Source organism: Enoplosus armatus, chromosome 8, assembly GCF_043641665.1.
Source record: "Enoplosus armatus isolate fEnoArm2 chromosome 8, fEnoArm2.hap1, whole genome shotgun sequence".
Taxonomy (NCBI): domain Eukaryota; kingdom Metazoa; phylum Chordata; class Actinopteri; order Centrarchiformes; family Enoplosidae; genus Enoplosus; species Enoplosus armatus.
The window spans coordinates 21,023,180-21,041,508 of NC_092187.1; the positions used below are offsets into that span (position 1 = coordinate 21,023,180).

At 41.1% G+C, this 18,329-nt stretch overlaps 1 protein-coding gene across 1 annotated transcript; it reads right to left on the minus strand.

Annotated features, from left to right (window-relative positions):
• Positions 1 to 4,720: 4,720 nt before the first annotated feature.
• Positions 4,721 to 15,418, minus strand: pan2 (poly(A) specific ribonuclease subunit PAN2). Its single transcript, XM_070910054.1, has 26 exons — positions 15,349 to 15,418; positions 14,546 to 14,851; positions 14,277 to 14,446; positions 14,020 to 14,140; positions 13,798 to 13,875; positions 13,443 to 13,713; positions 12,799 to 13,144; positions 11,457 to 11,553; positions 11,113 to 11,232; positions 10,861 to 10,980; positions 10,617 to 10,745; positions 10,288 to 10,487; positions 10,008 to 10,156; positions 9,727 to 9,833; positions 9,530 to 9,628; positions 9,326 to 9,414; positions 8,813 to 8,954; positions 8,526 to 8,663; positions 8,328 to 8,387; positions 8,158 to 8,248; positions 7,908 to 8,065; positions 6,927 to 7,070; positions 6,491 to 6,670; positions 6,244 to 6,337; positions 5,128 to 5,319; positions 4,721 to 4,989 (listed from the first exon to the last, which is right to left on the minus strand). Exons 2-26 carry the CDS (start codon positions 14,831 to 14,833, stop codon positions 4,955 to 4,957), a joined length of 3,618 nt encoding a protein of 1,205 aa, XP_070766155.1. The 5' UTR covers positions 14,834 to 14,851; positions 15,349 to 15,418; the 3' UTR covers positions 4,721 to 4,954.
• Between the last annotated feature and the right edge of the window lie 2,911 nt (positions 15,419 to 18,329).

The following is an 18,329-nucleotide window of genomic DNA, read 5'->3' on the forward strand; positions in this document are numbered from 1 at the left end:
CAAGAAAGCGATTAATTGCCTAAGGCAGTGATGTATCGCCCTCCCACTGGCCACCGGGGTGGTCGTGTGTGTGTGTGCTGTGTTTCTCGGCTCGCTGTCGTTATTTTATAACAGAGAGGGCTCATAACCTTTTTTTGTAGAACAATGTTAAATGATATGTTAAAACTCGCAACAAAGGAAACTGTCCACATGCTGTTTTATAGTTAGTTCTCGACATTGTTTCGGATGGATTTTCTTCCACACGCGCCGTTTGTTCTTTGTGTTTTGTTGTTATATGCACACGACTGGCATATTAATGACGTGCTTGCCTTTAGTCACAGCGAGACTTCACATTTGCCTTTCTAGAGACATGGATGTCTGCATCATGATGGCTTTCTGATCAGATGGTACTTGTAGAGCAGACGTGCGATTTATGAATATATGTGAGAATAAGATGCAAGATCTTTTCTTCCCCTTTTTTATACACTCACTTTATCTCATCTGTGAAAGTAAAATTGATCAAACCGATGAATGCATTGGAAGGTTGTATTGATTTCACAGATTTCTTTTCTACAACGCTTCTAGGCTGTTGTTGGGGTCTCATCGTCCGCAGTTTGTGAACAAAACGCTGGTGAATACCTCATTGCTGATCTTTTGACACGGCCTATTTTTTTCTCGCTGTGGGCTCTTTTTTAAGGGTCATTTTGGTATTTTTAAACCTGGGCCCTATTTGTACATATTTTGGTACTACAGAGCCATGAGCTATGTTCACCTCAAATTATGTAAAAAAAAATAAATAAAAAAAAATTGGGCCCAGGTTAAAAAATATCTTCTTTAAGGGACAGGGACCCCTGGTGATTCCTCATGTCTTATCACCTTGTAGTTATGTACATACAAGTATGCGGAGCTGCAAGGCTGTTGTGTAAAACTGGTTGTTACATTACTGCTGCATCTTCTTCATGTGTCGTCTTCCCTCGAGCAGACTTCAATGAATTTAGAATATTATGTCCCCTCTCCCCCCTTTTTGTGTTCTCGTGATTTTTCTTATTTGAGATTAAAAAAAAAAACATCAGTAATTATAGTAGTGAATATTGTGGAGAAAAGATTGCTAACTTGTTTGCAGTCTTTGGTAAATATGTGCAGTAATGACACATAAATAGGTTACCTTTGGAACAGTTTGACATTTTGGGAAATACATTAATTCCCTTTCTTACCGTTTGAAAACACTTCAGATGAAGCATAAATTTCACTGAGTGTAGAATGGGCTCACTGTTGCCCTGTGTGGCCGTTGGGAGTGAAAACACCCACTAAAACAGCTTTAGGTACCTTTGGACAGAGCCAGGCTAGCTGTTTCCCCTTGTTTACAGTCTTATGGCTAAGCTAAGCTAACTGGCTGCTCGCAGTAGGGTATCAATCCTCTCATCAAACTCTCAGTAAGAAAGCGAAAAAAGTGTATTTCCCATAATGTCAAACTATTCATTTGGGTGCTTTCAGAGGTGGTAACTTCATTATAATGTGACAAAGATTTCTATTGAATGAGGTTGACGGGGAAATTATACCAAATTTAATAACTTTCCTCAACCAGTTCTCCTCTGCTGAAAGATGGTGGGCTGCAGGACAGATGATACACAAATCATCTTTTATTGCAGCATGTCTCTAGTGTTAAAGGTGCTGGACTTGTTCAGTCAAAACTAAAAGAGAGTAGTTTTGTCCACCTGACTTTAACCACTTTTTTTTTCTGTTTTACATTCCAACTGTAGGAATATTAGTTATCGCCAAAGAAATAATTTCGTCCTGTTTAAAGTTACTGCCTTTTTCTTTCTTTCCTCGGCCTGTAAAGAATTCCAAAGGGGATAAATCCAACACTTCACCTTTCCTTCTTCTTCTTCTTCTTTCCACCCCACTTTGTTTTCCTATTCCTTACTGTATATACATATATGTAGCTATATAATTTTGTGCTCACATGGGGCATTTTGTATGTGATATTCATATTAGACATAATGGAGGTTAAACCATTTAGTTCGTTCATTCTTCCAGTAGATCTTGTGTCCTTCTTCTCAAGACAACCTTTCTGAGACAACTGTAAACTCAAGTGCCTTTTCTTGTCTCCCACCGATTCATTGACATCCCCTCCACCAAAATATGGACCAAAGACATCGACCGTCCCCGACACCCCTCTCCTCTCTATCTCCCACTCACTGAATTGCACACTTTTCATTTACTACGAATAAACAGTTTGCAATACTGATGGTGTATGTTTGTTTATTTGTAGTAATATTCACTAGATCTACGTGTCCCCAGTGGCTTAAATGCAGTAATGAGGATAAACTAGATCAGAACAAATAAAAAAAGTGATTAAATATTACACTCATACGCACAATGCATGTACAGCCAGCAGAGGGCACTGTCACTCTTAGAAAACGTTAAAATGTAATTTTTCAGAGGGAGGTTTGGGGGAGGACCATCAATCAGCAGTGCTGGCAGACATTCAGTATTCAGATCTTTTACTTAAGTAACAGTACCAACACAACAATGTTGTATGTTTACTTGTACTTTGTCGCAAGTAAACATCCTGCATTCATGATCTTAAGGAAAAGAGAAAAGTATTTGCAGTAAAATGTATTAAGTATCAGAAGTAAAAGTACTCATACAGAAAACTGGCTCCTGGGACTGATTTACTATATATTGCATTAGTGTTACTGTTGTACCTGGTTGATGCAGAGCTAGTTTATCTACTTTATATACAGTTTGGTAGTTTAGTCCAGTAGTTCCCAATCTAGGGGTCAGGCCCCTCCAAAGAGTCACTTGATAAACCTGAGGGGACATGAGCTGATTGATGGGAGAGAAAAAACAAAGTTCTGATACACATTTGTTTTCATTTTATGGACATTTCTCTAATCTTTCCTTTCTTGTGAATTATTGGATGCTTTTATGTCTTGGGCACTTTAAATGAAATCATCTGAGAAGTTTAGAGGGGAAAGGTCTGTTTAGTGAAACTGCTAACAACTCATAGACGTCAGAAATGTGACAAGAGGCCCCAACTAGACAAAAAGATTAGGAACCACTCGCTTAATCCTCGACAATGTATTGTATTTTGTAAGCTTGTTATATTTTTTTCAATGCAACATCATCTTAAAACTAGCTATCAAATAAATGTACTGGAATAAAAAGTACTATATTAAGTATCATAAAATAGAAATACTCGTACATTCCCTAAAAACTGTACTTACTGTATATTAGTTGAGTAAATGTAGTTACTTTCTTTCTCTACTGCAGAAACTGACATGAGCATCACATTTTCTGCTCTCTGCCTTTGCATACAAAATACAAAAGGATAGGAAATGCAATATATTTGTATTTCTATGTTATTCCCTCCTACTCTTCACTTCTGCCTTATTCTAAATGGCAAATATGGATCATTCTTGGTTTAAGAAATGTCACTACCCTCAAGCTCACCGTATTCACGATCAGCAGGAAAAGACCCAAAACACTCAATCCGGTTCCTTTTAGACCATAAAACATACCTGTGTCCATTATTGTCCGCAAGTATAAGTAGATATCAAAAACATTAACCATCACTTTGCATATTAATACATCTCCAACAGGCAACAAGTGGAAAATAACTTTAACCGTCAATAATGTCTCTTTAGAGATTCATGCACATGTTTGTGTTTTCCCACAAAATGTTTTCTTGATTTAAAGTTGTTAAATAGTCAAATTTATCGGACCCTTTTCTGGCCGTGTCACATGTGGGTCCGCTTCCTGAAAATGCAACATTATACCCACAACAACTCCCCATTTATAATCGGATATTACAAGGTGCAGAGAAGGTCAAAGAAATGAAAATGAAAACAGATGCCCCAGTGACACCTGACATTTCTGATGCAAAAATTCATCAAAGATGCAAAAGTGCTGGAGAGGAAGTTTCTTCACAAGAACGGCTGCAAAGCACGTGGAGTCAAACTGAATCAGGAGGGGAATTCAAAGCTGGATAGACGACTACTATCGTTTACGGGAGTACGACAGATCTTTCAAATGGAAGATGAACCTGCTTTTTAGCGCTCAACAAGGGTTTATAATACATTCTTTACATCCGCCACAGAATTCATTAAACACCTGAGAAGATCACTACATGTACGCCTTCAGAAGAAAGTCATGTATAACCTCAGATGTTTCTACAGATGTGGCAAACTTGGATCAACCTTTTACGACAGTAGATGGGTAGACCACTAATAATTGTATTTATTTATTCTTTTTTTTGTATTGATTTTTTCTCTTTTAATATAAAGCCAATATGAATATAAAATAATATAAAAACCCGTGGGAGATGACTGGAACGTGTTTATAAACCATTTGTACAACGGAAACGTTGCCCTTGCCTTATTGTTGTTTCAATGTCATTTTCACATTCTGAGGTATGTATTAAATGTTATCTTTGTACTGTCACTGCCTGTCACTTGGGTACGGCCCCAATCTGCCAGTAAATGTTATCGAACCTGTCAGGAAAATTTGAGACCAAGTACGCATAACACTACAAACTAAATTCATTGTTACATTTGAATAGACTTCTCTAAAAGACCATGAAGTGCAGTCTGTTCTGGTGATTACGTATTACAGTAAAATACCTCTCCAACTTCCTGGTATTGAACATTACGTTATCTTCTAGTGCTCATGATACATTTATTTATTTACATGCACCAAAAAAAAAAAAACACGCTGCATTTTGTTCTAAAAAGGCTCATAAATCATAAAATACAATTTTATTTCCTTTTTCTGAAAACCTTTCTTTGACGGAAAGTACAAATCTTGACATGATTAAAACAGTTTAGTCACAGAGCTGAAGCGGACTGTACAGGCAACAAAGACCTTCATTAACACTGTACACAATGCAAAAATGAATGCAAATAAGTACAAAATATGACACTAACTGAACTAGCAGTCAAAACTCTCCAGTGGGAATGTGTCATGGTGCAGCTCACAGCCCCATCACAGAGGGAAACACAGCAGCACCTGTTGAAGGGAGGAGAGTGCTTTCAATTCACTCAAACAGATTCGGTTTCTCATGAAGCCCTCCCATCTGAACTCATTGTTGCGTCATTCACATCAGCCTACGTCTGATTCAATGTTGTGTCGTACTTTTTGGGCTACCTTGACCATCTCCTGTGTCCGAGTCCGGGACTTTCCAGTCCAGCTGGCGGCCTTTTTCGTAGAGTCCCTTCAGGACCTTCCTCACTTCGTCGTTCCCGCCTCCGCGACTCAGCTCCAGGTATTTCCTGTACAGCTGCAGGGCAGTGCGGGCGTCTTCTATGCTGTCGTGGGTTTCCCCCTGGATGTTGAGGTCTGGGAGCGTTACAAATAAAAGGACAATCAGGAATGACTTAACGATACAGCAGCATTTCAGCCATTAAGCATCAGTTTACAATGCGGAGGGGATTTACACCACAACATTTTAGTGCCAAAACAAAATCATTCATAGAGACATTTGAGAAAGTAGAGAGACCTGAATAGTCACTACCCATGTCAAAAGAAAAAAGAAGTCTTTTGAACACCAGCAATAATAATGTATCTACCAACTGATGTTTAAGCCACCTGCCTGTCGACAGAACTCTTGAGATAAAAACGCCAGGTAATCAGTTCATAACTGGGTGCAGACATGCAGTTGTGTGAGTTCATTTGCTTCGGCCCTGAACCTGTGTTGCAGTCAGCTCATATCATTTTCTCCTTAAACCTGCAATAACAGATTTTTTTGGCCACTTGGGGGCAGCGGAAACAAGCGCTCAACAAAACATTAACACGTTATCATGTTTTAAGTTCATATGGTGAAATGTTAGCATACAGTTGATTGTTTACACACCCAGCAGGCACAGAGCAACATTAGCATTCATTTGGAGTCGTTTTTTCTGACCACCTGATCAATGTCCAATATTCTCTCTCTTTTACATCTGAGGGAAATATTTGGCTCCTTAGCTGCTCCACTATGTTCACCAGCTAATCACTAACTGTGTCTGTCTGCTGTTTGGTGCTGGGCAGATTGTGTACAGGGGGGTTTGCCAACGCTGTGAGTGCGTTGAGAGTGAAACACAACAGTAAAGTTGTGGGCCGTAAACAAACAGCTGAAAGACACTTCAATGCACCGTTGAGGGAACTGCAGGTGGATGGTTATTCTCTGTAGATTTGTCACTACGAGCGAACCCTTTCACATTACACACAGTCATGTGATCCATTGTTAATAGATAAATATTGATTATAGCCGCCTTAACTTACCTAAAAAGTACCAGGCGAGAAATCTGAGAGAAATCATCCTCTTGCGGGGTAAATGGAACAGGTAGACCGTGTCGATGACTTGGTCTTTCAGAACCTTAAAAACAGCAAAGAGAAAATCTGTATCGAGGTGTCTGATGTTCCCTCACAGTGCTTTTCACTGTGCGCTGCCATGCACTACACAGTCAACTGTAATCCTAAAATATCCATCAACAAAACAAATATGACTTTAGGTTGTGAAATAACATACCAACAAATTGATAACCCGGAAGTCCTTCTGTAAACCGTGGCCAACAAAGCGAACTCCCGTGTCGATGAGGAAGCGCAGCTTCAAGTAAGTGGACTTCAGTGTCGTCAAGTGCTTTGAAGAAATCTTTGCATCCAGGTCTCCTGGTTTGATGCCAGAATATTGTGTCAAATAGTCGACCACCTGGAAGAACAAACATTCAGAAGTGTTAGGGATGCACACATGAGCAGACTTTTCATACGGATAAGTTTGAAAAAGTACAGTACTGCTTTCAGGGTTAATATTCATATTAATATAATATTAATATAAAGACTTTTCTATCAAGTCCTCTGTCTGGTAGTTTAGTCAAGTGTATCCTGTTTCCACAACATTCAAAACTCCCTTTCAACGTTATGTTCATGATGTATTTCTTGGTGTTTTGTGCTCTGCAGCCTCTCACCTGCTCCTGAGTAGAGATGTAGTCATCGATGAAGGGCACCCCCTCGTTGGGCCCCTGACCCCTCACACAGGTGATCCTGGCCACAGACATCTGACTGGGCTTGATGGTCGACTTGGTGCCGTCACTGCGAAGTTCTGCCTCTTCCTGCACACACACACACACACACACACACGCGCACAAACACACACACACACACACACACACACACACACACACACACACACACACAGTCACAAGTCAGCTTTAATTAAAGTGTGTCATCACAACAACATCGCAGCATTAGTGCGAGCATCAACACACCAAACAATATAGAAATACTGAACAATTCATCACTGTCACTTTGTTTTTTCTTCTACGATTGAATCAGACTTTATGCAGCTCCCTCTGGAGCCATAAAAGCCTTAATACAACTCACATATGCAGTAGCACTTCTTCTGAACATCAGGAAGCAGCTAACCTGACATCACCAAATGAAAATTGGTCTGGAACCTTTCAGTTCATTTTCAATTTCCAAAGGGCATTATTAACTAGCGCAGACCAAAATGCCTCTGATCGCAACTGGATTGACCTACAACTAATCAAAAGCTTTAAGTGCAGTTGTTTGTTCTTCTTTTAGAGAAAATATATCGTCCAGTTTGTTTAATACAGACGTGATTGTGAATTCAATAAAACTTTCCACATCAGCGGCAGCCATCTTGGTTGTTTGCCATCGTATCAAACCCGCCCCATATTATACGGTTGTGATTGGCCCGACCCGGGCAAGGTTGGCTGGAAAAATGTCTGAACGTGAAGGGGACCAGACGTATCTGCCAGAGCAAATGAAACATGAGCTTGCACATTCGTCTGGTTTCCGGTTAAGGAAGCAGCACCTTCTCATACCGTTCAAGTAAGCCAGACGTGATTCCAAAATCTGAGGACTTTCCAGTAAACAGGTTACTACAGTGCATGTAAACAGACAGTGGGATTATAATCCAGACTCACCTGGTTGAGTGTGACAAACTCAGCGTCCAGCCCCACCAAGTCCCCGGCCTGCGGCATCTCGCTGACCATGAGGGGGATGAAGGTGGCGTGACTCTTCCTCTGCTTCCGAGCCAACGAAGCCTCCGTCAGCAGCACGCTAGCATCTATGGGATTTTTAACTGAGACAGACAACAAAGCATGGGCAGGTAAATGAATGCACTGAATGCAAACCTATAAGTAGAATCTGCAGATTTACTGTCCTCAGACTTACTGCGGAGGTCGTATTTGGTATGGTAGTTTCTCTTGGCGTAATACAGGATGGCTGGCACTTTCCAGCTCACGTCAAACTGAGCAGCTTCAGTCTTTGACAAACAAAAAAATACAACTTTTACATGACTGCAAACATGACATTTCACTCAATTAAATATGGCCTATATTTACCTTGTCAATAGGCTCAATTAAGAAATCATTGAAGAGGTACCACTGCTGGTGTGTGACTCCCTGAAACAAACATTTAAAATGTCAGTTTTCAAACACAGAATCCATGCGACCCACTATACTACATCAACTACACTTTGTCTGAACTTTGACTTTGCAGGTCTCTCTCACACTGTATTTTCTAATCTAAGCTTCACTCACCTCTTTTCTTTGATGGTAGGTCTCCCCCACTTTGATGTGTGCAACCAGGTTTCCACCTGTGCGAGCGTCCAGGACATGAGGCACCGTGACCACCAAGTCGTAGAGAGACGCACCCTCCGCCTCTTCAGCAGCACTTAACTGACGGGAGACGATGTGACGGGTCATTAGTTGCATGTAAATCTTTACACCGCGATGAAAACCCAGTTAATCCCGCAGTCAGCGAGCCAAAATAAAAAACAACATCAGTGTTATAATCCGGAAATCAGCTGAAGATCTTTCTCCCTCACCTCCTCTCCTTCAGGCCAGCTGCTGATCTCTAATCCCTGACTTTTGCTGATGGACATCTTGAGAGTGACGGGGATCCAGACGTGTCGCAGATCCTCCGCCCGTGTGTCGAAGGTGAAGCCCTCCATGTTGCAGTCCTCCCCACTGCAAGGATGTACAGTGACGTGAAAGTGAAGTTGCAAGTTGTGTTAAGACACACTCAAATTATGTTATTTGTTTGAGCTGAAATGATTAGTTCATAGACAGAAAATTAATTGGAAAACTAAATGAATAATCTATTATTGTTTAAATACATTTTTGCTAAATGTATTACAGTTCCAGCTTCTCAAATGTAAAGATTTACTGTTCTTTTCTCTTTTTAATATCATCTTTGGACAAGTAATTTGAACATGTCCAGGTAATCATGATGGACTTTTTTTTTTTTACAATTTCCAAATGTTTCATAGACTAAACGATTCATCTTTTAATCAACTGACGTTGCAATCCTATGTATTTCATATTAAAAGGAATCTTACTCCAAGCACCACTCAGTGGGCATGGGTGGGGGTTCTTTAGGTTTTGCAGGTTCCATCGCCTCTTTTTGCATGGCCTTATTGAAGGCGTACTGTGAAGAAAACCAAAAAAATTACTTTATTCATGTAACTAACAACAGGCAAGTTTTGACTGTGTATTTTAAACAACTTAAGGATGGAAATAAAACCAAAGCGAGCATCATTTACCTCCGCCTGAACCTTCCAGAATTCAGCCTCTTTAGCACTGTTCACCTCACAGTTGATGACCAGAACATCTGGTAGACATCGAATATTGCGTGTCTGCACCTACAGTGGCACAAAAAAAGCAGGATGTATTCAAGACTACAAATGTATTGTGTGTGAATATGAGCAGCTGATGTGTCTGAATGGGAGCTGTAACTCACTGTGGGTTGATACTTCTCACAGTTCTCACACCACGCCTGAGTGCTCTGCTCCAGACAGATGCTTTTCTTCAAGATCTCAGCAAAGTCATATTCCTTTATTGTTTTTTCTGATGAGTCAAAGTGAAATGAATATACTGTCAACAAATACAGAACTATCTCACTGGTGTTTTATCCGCCCCAGGTTATCCATACACTAGTTTCTCAGGTCCAAGCTTGAGGTACATGACAGCTACACAAGACTATCCATGCACAGCAGTGTTGACAGAGTACTATACACTCACCTTGAGAGTTCTGTTCAGGGTAATGCATGGTGAAGAGCAACGTGAGGGAGGTGCGGACCGTCTCCTTGCCACAGCGACACAGGCTGCTGTTCTCAACTTCACATCCAAACAGTTTTCCGATGGCAGACTCTCCAGAGGAACCCAGAGAGCTGAATCAAATGTATCATCGGCAAAAACAAATTAGAGATAACAACTTCCCTAAACTTGTTTCTGCAAAAGCTTTGTGCCTAGAATGCCTCCAGACTCCGTGCTGAGCATGTCAAAAAGCTTTGTCCCTGACCTGCTGCTGGCTCCCCTGTAGGCCTGTGGGCCCTCCTGCTCCTGTGTCTCCTGGTGGAGCTGGGTGAGGATGAAGCGGTTCCAGCTTTGGATTAAGCGGCCGAGTCTGGCCTTTCCTGTTTGCTCGTCAGAGTCTGCGAGGATCAGACCGAGCGCTGAGGCTTCAGGGATGGTACGAAACGCTCTGAGGAAGTTACTGGCCTTGGGAGGAGGAGATGGGAGAGGTCGGATTTACGAATCTATGTGGTGGACAATGTGCAGTTGCAACACACCTCTGCTTTGCCACAGGGATCACCCTGCTGTTATTCAGAGACAATAACAAATGGCTACCTGACATGGATCTCCTCGTGACAAATCCAACATGTGGAAGAGGAAACCGAGCTCACAGGCCAAACAAAACTCCTTCTGGCACAAATGATTCTGCACAAGACACCGGATTGGCTCCAGGAAATATAAAACCTAATGTGCCAACACAGAAACAGGAGAACTATTTTATAATATCTGTCAAAAATACATTTAATTTCACGAAATTCAAATTTTTAAAAAACACTCTAAAACCTTTGTAGTTTCTTACCTGGATCATGCAGTTACAGTAGGCATTGGGGATGTGAGGCTCCAGGCCAGCAAACAAGGTCCTGTTGTAATGTTTGAAGTCAAAGTCCTCCAGTCCAAGTTTAGAGTATTTAATTGTAACCTGATCAAGCACAAAGATGTCACATGGTTCAGCAATGTATTTTCATACACAGTAACAGCAAACAAATTATTATAAGATAATAATCAACCATTCTTTTATATGAAAACCGTAATGAAATATGGTAAGTCCAACCTTTCTGTACTTTTTGGGCACCATGTAGAGATGAGGCTCTTCATCACGTCCAATTGGTGATTCAGGGACCTGGTTGTAATTATCATAATCAAGCTCCACATCTTTAATTTTGTAAGGAACCTGAAGCCAACACAGGAAATGGATTTTAGATCATTAAAATCTATGTATTTACGTGACACTGAACACAGCAAAAATGTTTGTTTTCTAAATTTGAATATAGTGGAAAGGCAGTTAACAAAATACACCTCGGAGAAATATGCCCATGTATTTCACTATTTAGTGTTACAACAACAAAAGGCTGTTGTAAAGGAGCATAAGATCTACGTTGTATGTTTTTGACATGCCTGATTCCGAGGGCGCATTCGAGGATTTGCTGCATAACCAATGAACCCAACAGTTTTCATTGTGCGCAGGATTTCTGGGTCCACAGGAGGAGCTCGTCTGTTGGAAAGAACCGTGTTTTTTTTAGATGAAAACCTTTATTAAATCGTAGCAGTTGAGAAAAAAACAACAACAGGGAAATGCTAGCCACTAGCCAAATGCAGTGAGTGATATACACTCAGTTACCGGTGTATTGGGTACACCTAGCTACTGTGGTTAAGTAGCCTTGTCCGCTTATACTGAGGTGTTTCTAATATTTTGTCAATTCCATTTATATCAATGAGGGTAGACTGGATATTAGAAAAACCTCTCAATGCAATAACATTCAACAGCACCACAAACTCCAGCCTCCACAATGACCAAATAGTTGAACCAACATCTCTATAAAAACAGTTTTAACCAACCTTCAAAAGGGTACCATTTATTGCAGGACAGTGGCACCTAAGTGACTGAGCAACTGAGTGTGTTTACTTTTGGAGACACTCAAAAATCATCATTTGATGGTGCTGTTACATGCTTATCAATCTCCCTGGCTGGGGAAATTGTTTGTTCTTAGGTGTTTCCCCACTGAGTAAGACAGGTTAAAATCTGCCATGTTAGGACCAGCAGTCCACATTCACATATGGGCCAAATGTGTGATGCGTCTCAGTCTGACCACTCAAATTGTATTTCCAATTGTTCCACAAATTACTCACAAAGTGACACACTGACATTACTTCGGGAGAGTTACTGACTAAGATGAGCTCAGAGTGAGGTGAGATCCTACATGTCAGTTTTGTGTGTTTTGGTTTAATTATGTCAAGTTGCACCACCGGTTAAAAGATAAAGCTGGTGACATCATATATTTCTGCTATTGTCAGCAAATCCCATGAAAAGACAAAAACCACCAAGTGGTTTAGTCTGTCTCTAAATACTTTCCAACTTCCCTATCTTGTCAGTGGCGCTCAGTCCCTTGCCCACAGGTTCCTACTGAAGACGTAAATCTTTAAAACTGGTCACAAATATATAGTTTCATTTTTAACAACGGCTAAATGAGTTCCTGAAACAGCTGAGCACTGCAGTTTTTAGCAAACGTAACTCAAACAGGAGTAAATAGTGCGTTTGTTTGGGACTACTTTCAGGTGCTGTGCACTAGTGGGTATTTCCAGCAGCAGGGCGGTGTATGTGAGGTTGATCCAAAATAAACTACAGCGCTCATCTTCATAATAATGAAGGAACATGTCAGCCAGTACAACAGCGTGGCTCACTGATGTGTTTTTAATAGTTTGTGGACAACTATGTCTACTGTACTTGTGACTGAGTTACCTGGGGCTGGGTGTAGCCAGTGCAGTGGACCAGTCTGACAGCAGCGGCTCCGTGCTGGTCAGCGGCATGGGGACAAGCGAGAGGGGTAGCAGGTCGTGGTTCCAGTCCAGCTGAGGCAGCGTGTCCACAAGGCAGGGGAGGGCAAACTCTGTCTCCCGGGAGTAGTCGTTAAATGAGACCTCTGGGGCATCAGACCACAGGTGCACACAGCCCCCAGAGTCCCCGAAGGCCAAGGCTTGTTTGCTAGACGATACTTCAAAGCTCATGAGCAACTGGCCCACGGTGTTGACGTGAAAAATGTCCGCCAAATTAGCGAGACCAGTGGGCTCACAGAACTGGCACTGACCTGGTGAAAGAGGAGGAGGAACATTACTTCCAAGGCTTAACGTGCCAGTATTCAGGAAACATTTTCACTCAAATACCTGAGTGACTACGGTGGAAATGGTTCCTAAATACTGGTACATGTAGCTTGGACAATAAGTACCACTATTCAGGAAATACTTCCACTATTTGAGTGTGATGCCAAAATACAAATCTTGATGTCATTATAATAAAAAGCATGTGTCACATTTATTGACCAAACTCTACAAACACACTGATTACAGAACTTGCATGACGGAGACCCCACATTTCCCAGTTGATACCTGTCTGTGAGATGATCGCCAGGCGAGACGTGTAGGTAGGGATGAAGCGCAAGAAGAGGGGGTCCACGTGCACCTGAAGTGGCGTTACAGCTCGCATCATACGGAGGTCATACACCATCAGAAAACGGTCGCATGCCAACCCATTCAATCCACGACTGGAGAACCCACATGCAGCCAGAAGGTTTCCATGAACGTCGAAGTCTGAGAGGCTGCCAGAAAACGCATCAAAATCGTGCTCCATCTTGAAGGTACGCAAGTCCCGAAGGGTTATCTGTTTTTAACAGAGGGTGACTGTGAGTGACATGTAAACCAGTAAAACATCTTTCACAAACTGATTTGATCAAGTCTTCCTTACCTTGCCAGAAGTGTGCCCACAGAAGAAAAAACGACTGGTTTGACGCATTATTGCCATTCCAGGTACCTCAACAGTAAACTGTCAATACACATGACAAGAAACAGTCAATCACTTGCTTTTAAGTATGTTATTCTTATATCATATGACAAGTTATGTCAGTTGGTCCTTTGCTGCATGCTTAGATAGCTGTGGATGTTGATTGACTTAATCCCAATGGCTCACCTTTTGAGTTTCTTGAACAGTATTCAAGTCAAATTCAACCGCATAGTTTTGTAATCCGCCCATGAGCAAGGTGTTGTTATCGGTCATAAGGAGACTATGCATGTCAGCTCCTTCGTCCATCCTGGAATGTAGACATACATTATTAATAATCATAAAATTGAATCAATCAATTCAGTGAGAGTATAAATCATGTTACAGCTGCACTTTGTCTACAATCAATCTGAGCACAGGGACATCCAATATTTTGTGACACTTACGGGTAATCAAACATAACAAGGCCCCCACGAGTGTGGCATTTGAGGTTACACTTGGAAAGGAACAGGACGCCTGTTTCCAAACTCTGAATGTGTCGGATGTCGTCCGTTGCATGCGCTTGGAAAGAAGAATGGCGGCCCATTGTAGGTCCGAAGAACGAGGTTACATGACCCTAAAGAGAATAATTAAAGGAAAAAGACAGAATGACACTGGCTGATTTTCTCGCATGTTTCAGAAACAATCTATACTCCATCATAATCAAGGCTCTCACTCTGTGGTTTCCCATCCAGATTATTTCCTCCTGGAGATCAAAATGTGTTGCAGTGACTGGGATGCCAACTTCTGAGACTGCACTGTGTAGCTCGGAAAACATCCCCTCCATGAGGTGCACAGGCTCTGGGACTGTCACGGCCAGCCCCTCTGGGTCAAGCTCCACACCCTGCAGTAAGTTGGGGTTGAGGTGGGGGTCCATGGAGGGCTCCATCCCTGCGTCTAAAGTCCCGTGAAGGCTGGGTGGGTATTCACCCATCCCAGCGTCGAGACCGTCAAAGTTCATCATGGGTACAGCTAATTCAACCTGCAGAGGAATGACAGCTTCTGTAAATACTAATGCTACCCTAGATAATAAATATATTAACATTTTTTGTTTTGTTTTTTGTAAGTATCGGCCCTAATTTTGTCTTGGCTAACAGTAGCTAGCCCCGGAAGCTAACGTTGTGGCTAACTGCTAGCAAGAGTGTGTGTGTATATATACACACATATATATATATATATATATATATATATATACATATACATATATATATATATATAGCAGTGCTAAGTTAAGGTTTCTTCACTCACAGCAGTAAGTTAGTGTCTCATTAATGGTATTTGGCAACCACTATATGGTAGCTGCCGTTTACGGTTAGCTAGTTTAGCTAGCTAGCTAACGTTAGCCGACAGACACACTGTTGTGGCTGCACACGCAGTCACTTTTCGGCACCCAGAATATCCGCATAACTGGGGAGTGTGTGTCACTTGTTACAGAAAACACTGAAAGACTTTAAATATCAATGTAAAGTGTACACCGACCTATTCTAGGTCTGTAATACGATTTACCGCACAGGAGTCCATGCTCACTTCATTCACAACAATAACACACATTAAGAAACCACTTCCGGAGCAAACAGTGGTGCGTTCAAGAGCAGCGCTGGAGCCCCAAGTTCATTTGGAGGGGTCAGTGCTTTCTCACAGCACTCTTTTTTTAAGAAAACAAAAGTAAAACGGGAAAGATAAAGGAAGCTCAAAATGATCCCTTATCATTTTCATTCTCTGAAAAAAAAAAAATTCAGTTGAAAGGTTTTTCTCTGGTAGAGAAGAGGGACAGATCGCGGACAGAGATGGAATTTCAGTTCATTATCGCCCTGAGATGTAAAGGTTAATCTCACTTCCTCAGCAAAGCCATAGATGTGAAACCTGATTAGGACACATTTGAGTTAATTGGTGTGTCACTCTAACTAGTATTGTCTATCACACACACATAGCTGTAATATTTTATGGGCATAAATCATTTCAAATAAAAATATTGAGTATATGTAATTTAAGTAACCACATATCGCAATTATTCACTGAGGACTGGAGATCAGGGAAAACATCCCATTTAAAATATATATATATATAATATTAATATTAAAATATAAATAACCTTGTTCATAATAGCCAAAGTTAAGCTGATCGTTTAACTTTAATTATTGAGACTACAACAGAAAAGCCACGTTTTTTCTTCCTTTTTTGTGTACAGTAACATATTCCTCTTACACCCATTCTGAGTCTTCCGGCTTGCGTGTTACATGAATACTGATTTGCACTCGCCATGAACTCACCTGAGGGATGCCCAGGCAGGAAAATCCTGCATGAGTCACTGCCACGCTTAAAAAACATGGTTTAAAAGCAGCAGGACTCGCTCAACACTCATCACTCAAAGGGACGAGCACACAGCAGGAGACACCAGCTCACTTCAAAACCCACCATGGATTCTTGTTTCGCGACTTTAGCTGCTCTTTTCTTGCTCTTCGCGGCTGCATCCTGCGCTCCAGCCGGGCTCAGTCTGCAGGATGCATGCGCTGATGTACGGAGCAGCTCTCTGGAGCTTAATCACGTTGCCAAGATTGTATCAGTAGAGGTAAGTGGGTTTTTTTTTTTATAGTTTGCTTTATTTGGAATTATTAATGCAAAATACACCCCAAAATATTGGAAATAACTTTTCCATACAGCCTCTGGAACATTTTTGGTCACTGAAATTATGTTTTCTGTGACTGTAAAGCTTTTACAAATATGTTGAACCATCTGTAAACACATTCTGAAGTGTTTGTTACCAGCAATATATCAGTGATATTAATTACATTCAATTAAAATTGCTGACTGGGCAGATTTTGCTCACCTACAGACTGCTTTAAAATATCATTAGTGTTAAAATTAACACACAATGTTGACTTTAAATTAGCTGTATATATTAGTATTTATTATCTTATATAATTCAACAGTGTACTGAGCATGTTTGTCTCAAATGGTCTGTAGGCACGAAATGGATCCAAAGATGTGACAAATTTCACCACCTCACTTCTTTGGATGGAGGCGAAAGACCTGTGTGATCCTGAGACCCTCAAAGAGAAGTCTGCGGTAAGCAACAAAACCAACAATACATACAACAAATATCAGATTAATGCCATTATATCGGTGGTAGTAGACACGAATAAGAAATATAGCAGTTTTCTATTTGCAATACAAAACCACAAGTTTCTGATTGTGATGTGATTTCTAAGTTTCCTTCTCCTCTCTCCTTCCACAGCCATGTATTGGGAAGATACTCGATGTCCTAACGAGCTACAACTCTGCAGTGGAGAGGGTTGCTGGGTTTCCAAGCTGCTCAGTGTTTGTCAGCAAAGTGAAGCCAGTGATGCACAAACTGCACAAAGACATGAGCAAATGTGTGAAGTCCAGGGTAGAGATGAATCACCACAAGGTAAGCTTGGTCGACTGAGATAAGTGATCCAAAAAGCCCAACAAGCTTTGGGAGATTTGTAACAGCATTACGCCTTGTTGGCTCACGGCTCAGATAAAATTGATTAAAAACAACTTCTGATTCTGCAGGAGTCCCACATCAGTGGAGAAGAGACTCAGTCCATTGCTCGCTGGCAGGAGAATCTGCTGTGCCACTACACCATGGACAGACTCTTCTCCTTCTCCATCCTCACCGCTCGGGTCTTTGCTGTTGGAGATCCGGCTCGTCACGCAGAGGGCTCGGCTCAGAAATGCATGTAGAGCATGAAATGTGGCTGACAAGCAGCTGTGAAGTGCACAAGCATCCTTTACTTGATCACATTGATCAGAAAGTCTCTAGTACAGCCTTCAGAGGCGGATGATGTGTCTACATCAGTGTTTCCACTCTTGTTCCTCCCATGTATACATGGAATGTATTTCCAATGGAATTATTATCTAACATATTTATTCAAATCATATTTATTGTATTTATTTATTGATATTTATTGAAATCAGTTTGTGTGCTTATCTCTATGTCCTTTGTTATGCAAAATAAATACAATGTGCATAATAAAACAATGACTTTCATCATCATATGTCTTGTGATTCATAAATTATGTCATAGTATTTTTTACTGCGATTGTTCCTTCCACTGAAAATAAACATGACAAATTCCTGCACTGACAACTCTTTTCTTGAATGAATTTCCAAAACAACACCCAGACAAGTATGAGATAACGAGGAAGCTGTGCTTTCCTAAAAGATTCCTGCTGCTCTTCGGAGATCCACAACTTCCTGCAGGCTTGGCACACTACCAGTCAGTGTGTTCATTATAGCAGATGTGCTCACGCTCTGATGATGCAATGTTACCCAGTAGTAATTCAAAGCAAAAAAAGGAAGGTGTCACGTTTTAAGGGGAAGAGGAAGTAGCAGTGAGGTCAGTGCAAACGTACCGGATTGCTCAACAAGGAAGTTTGTTCTCTGAGTGACTTAATATTTAGAATTAATTCAAGCTCCCTCAGCGTGTCCCGCCC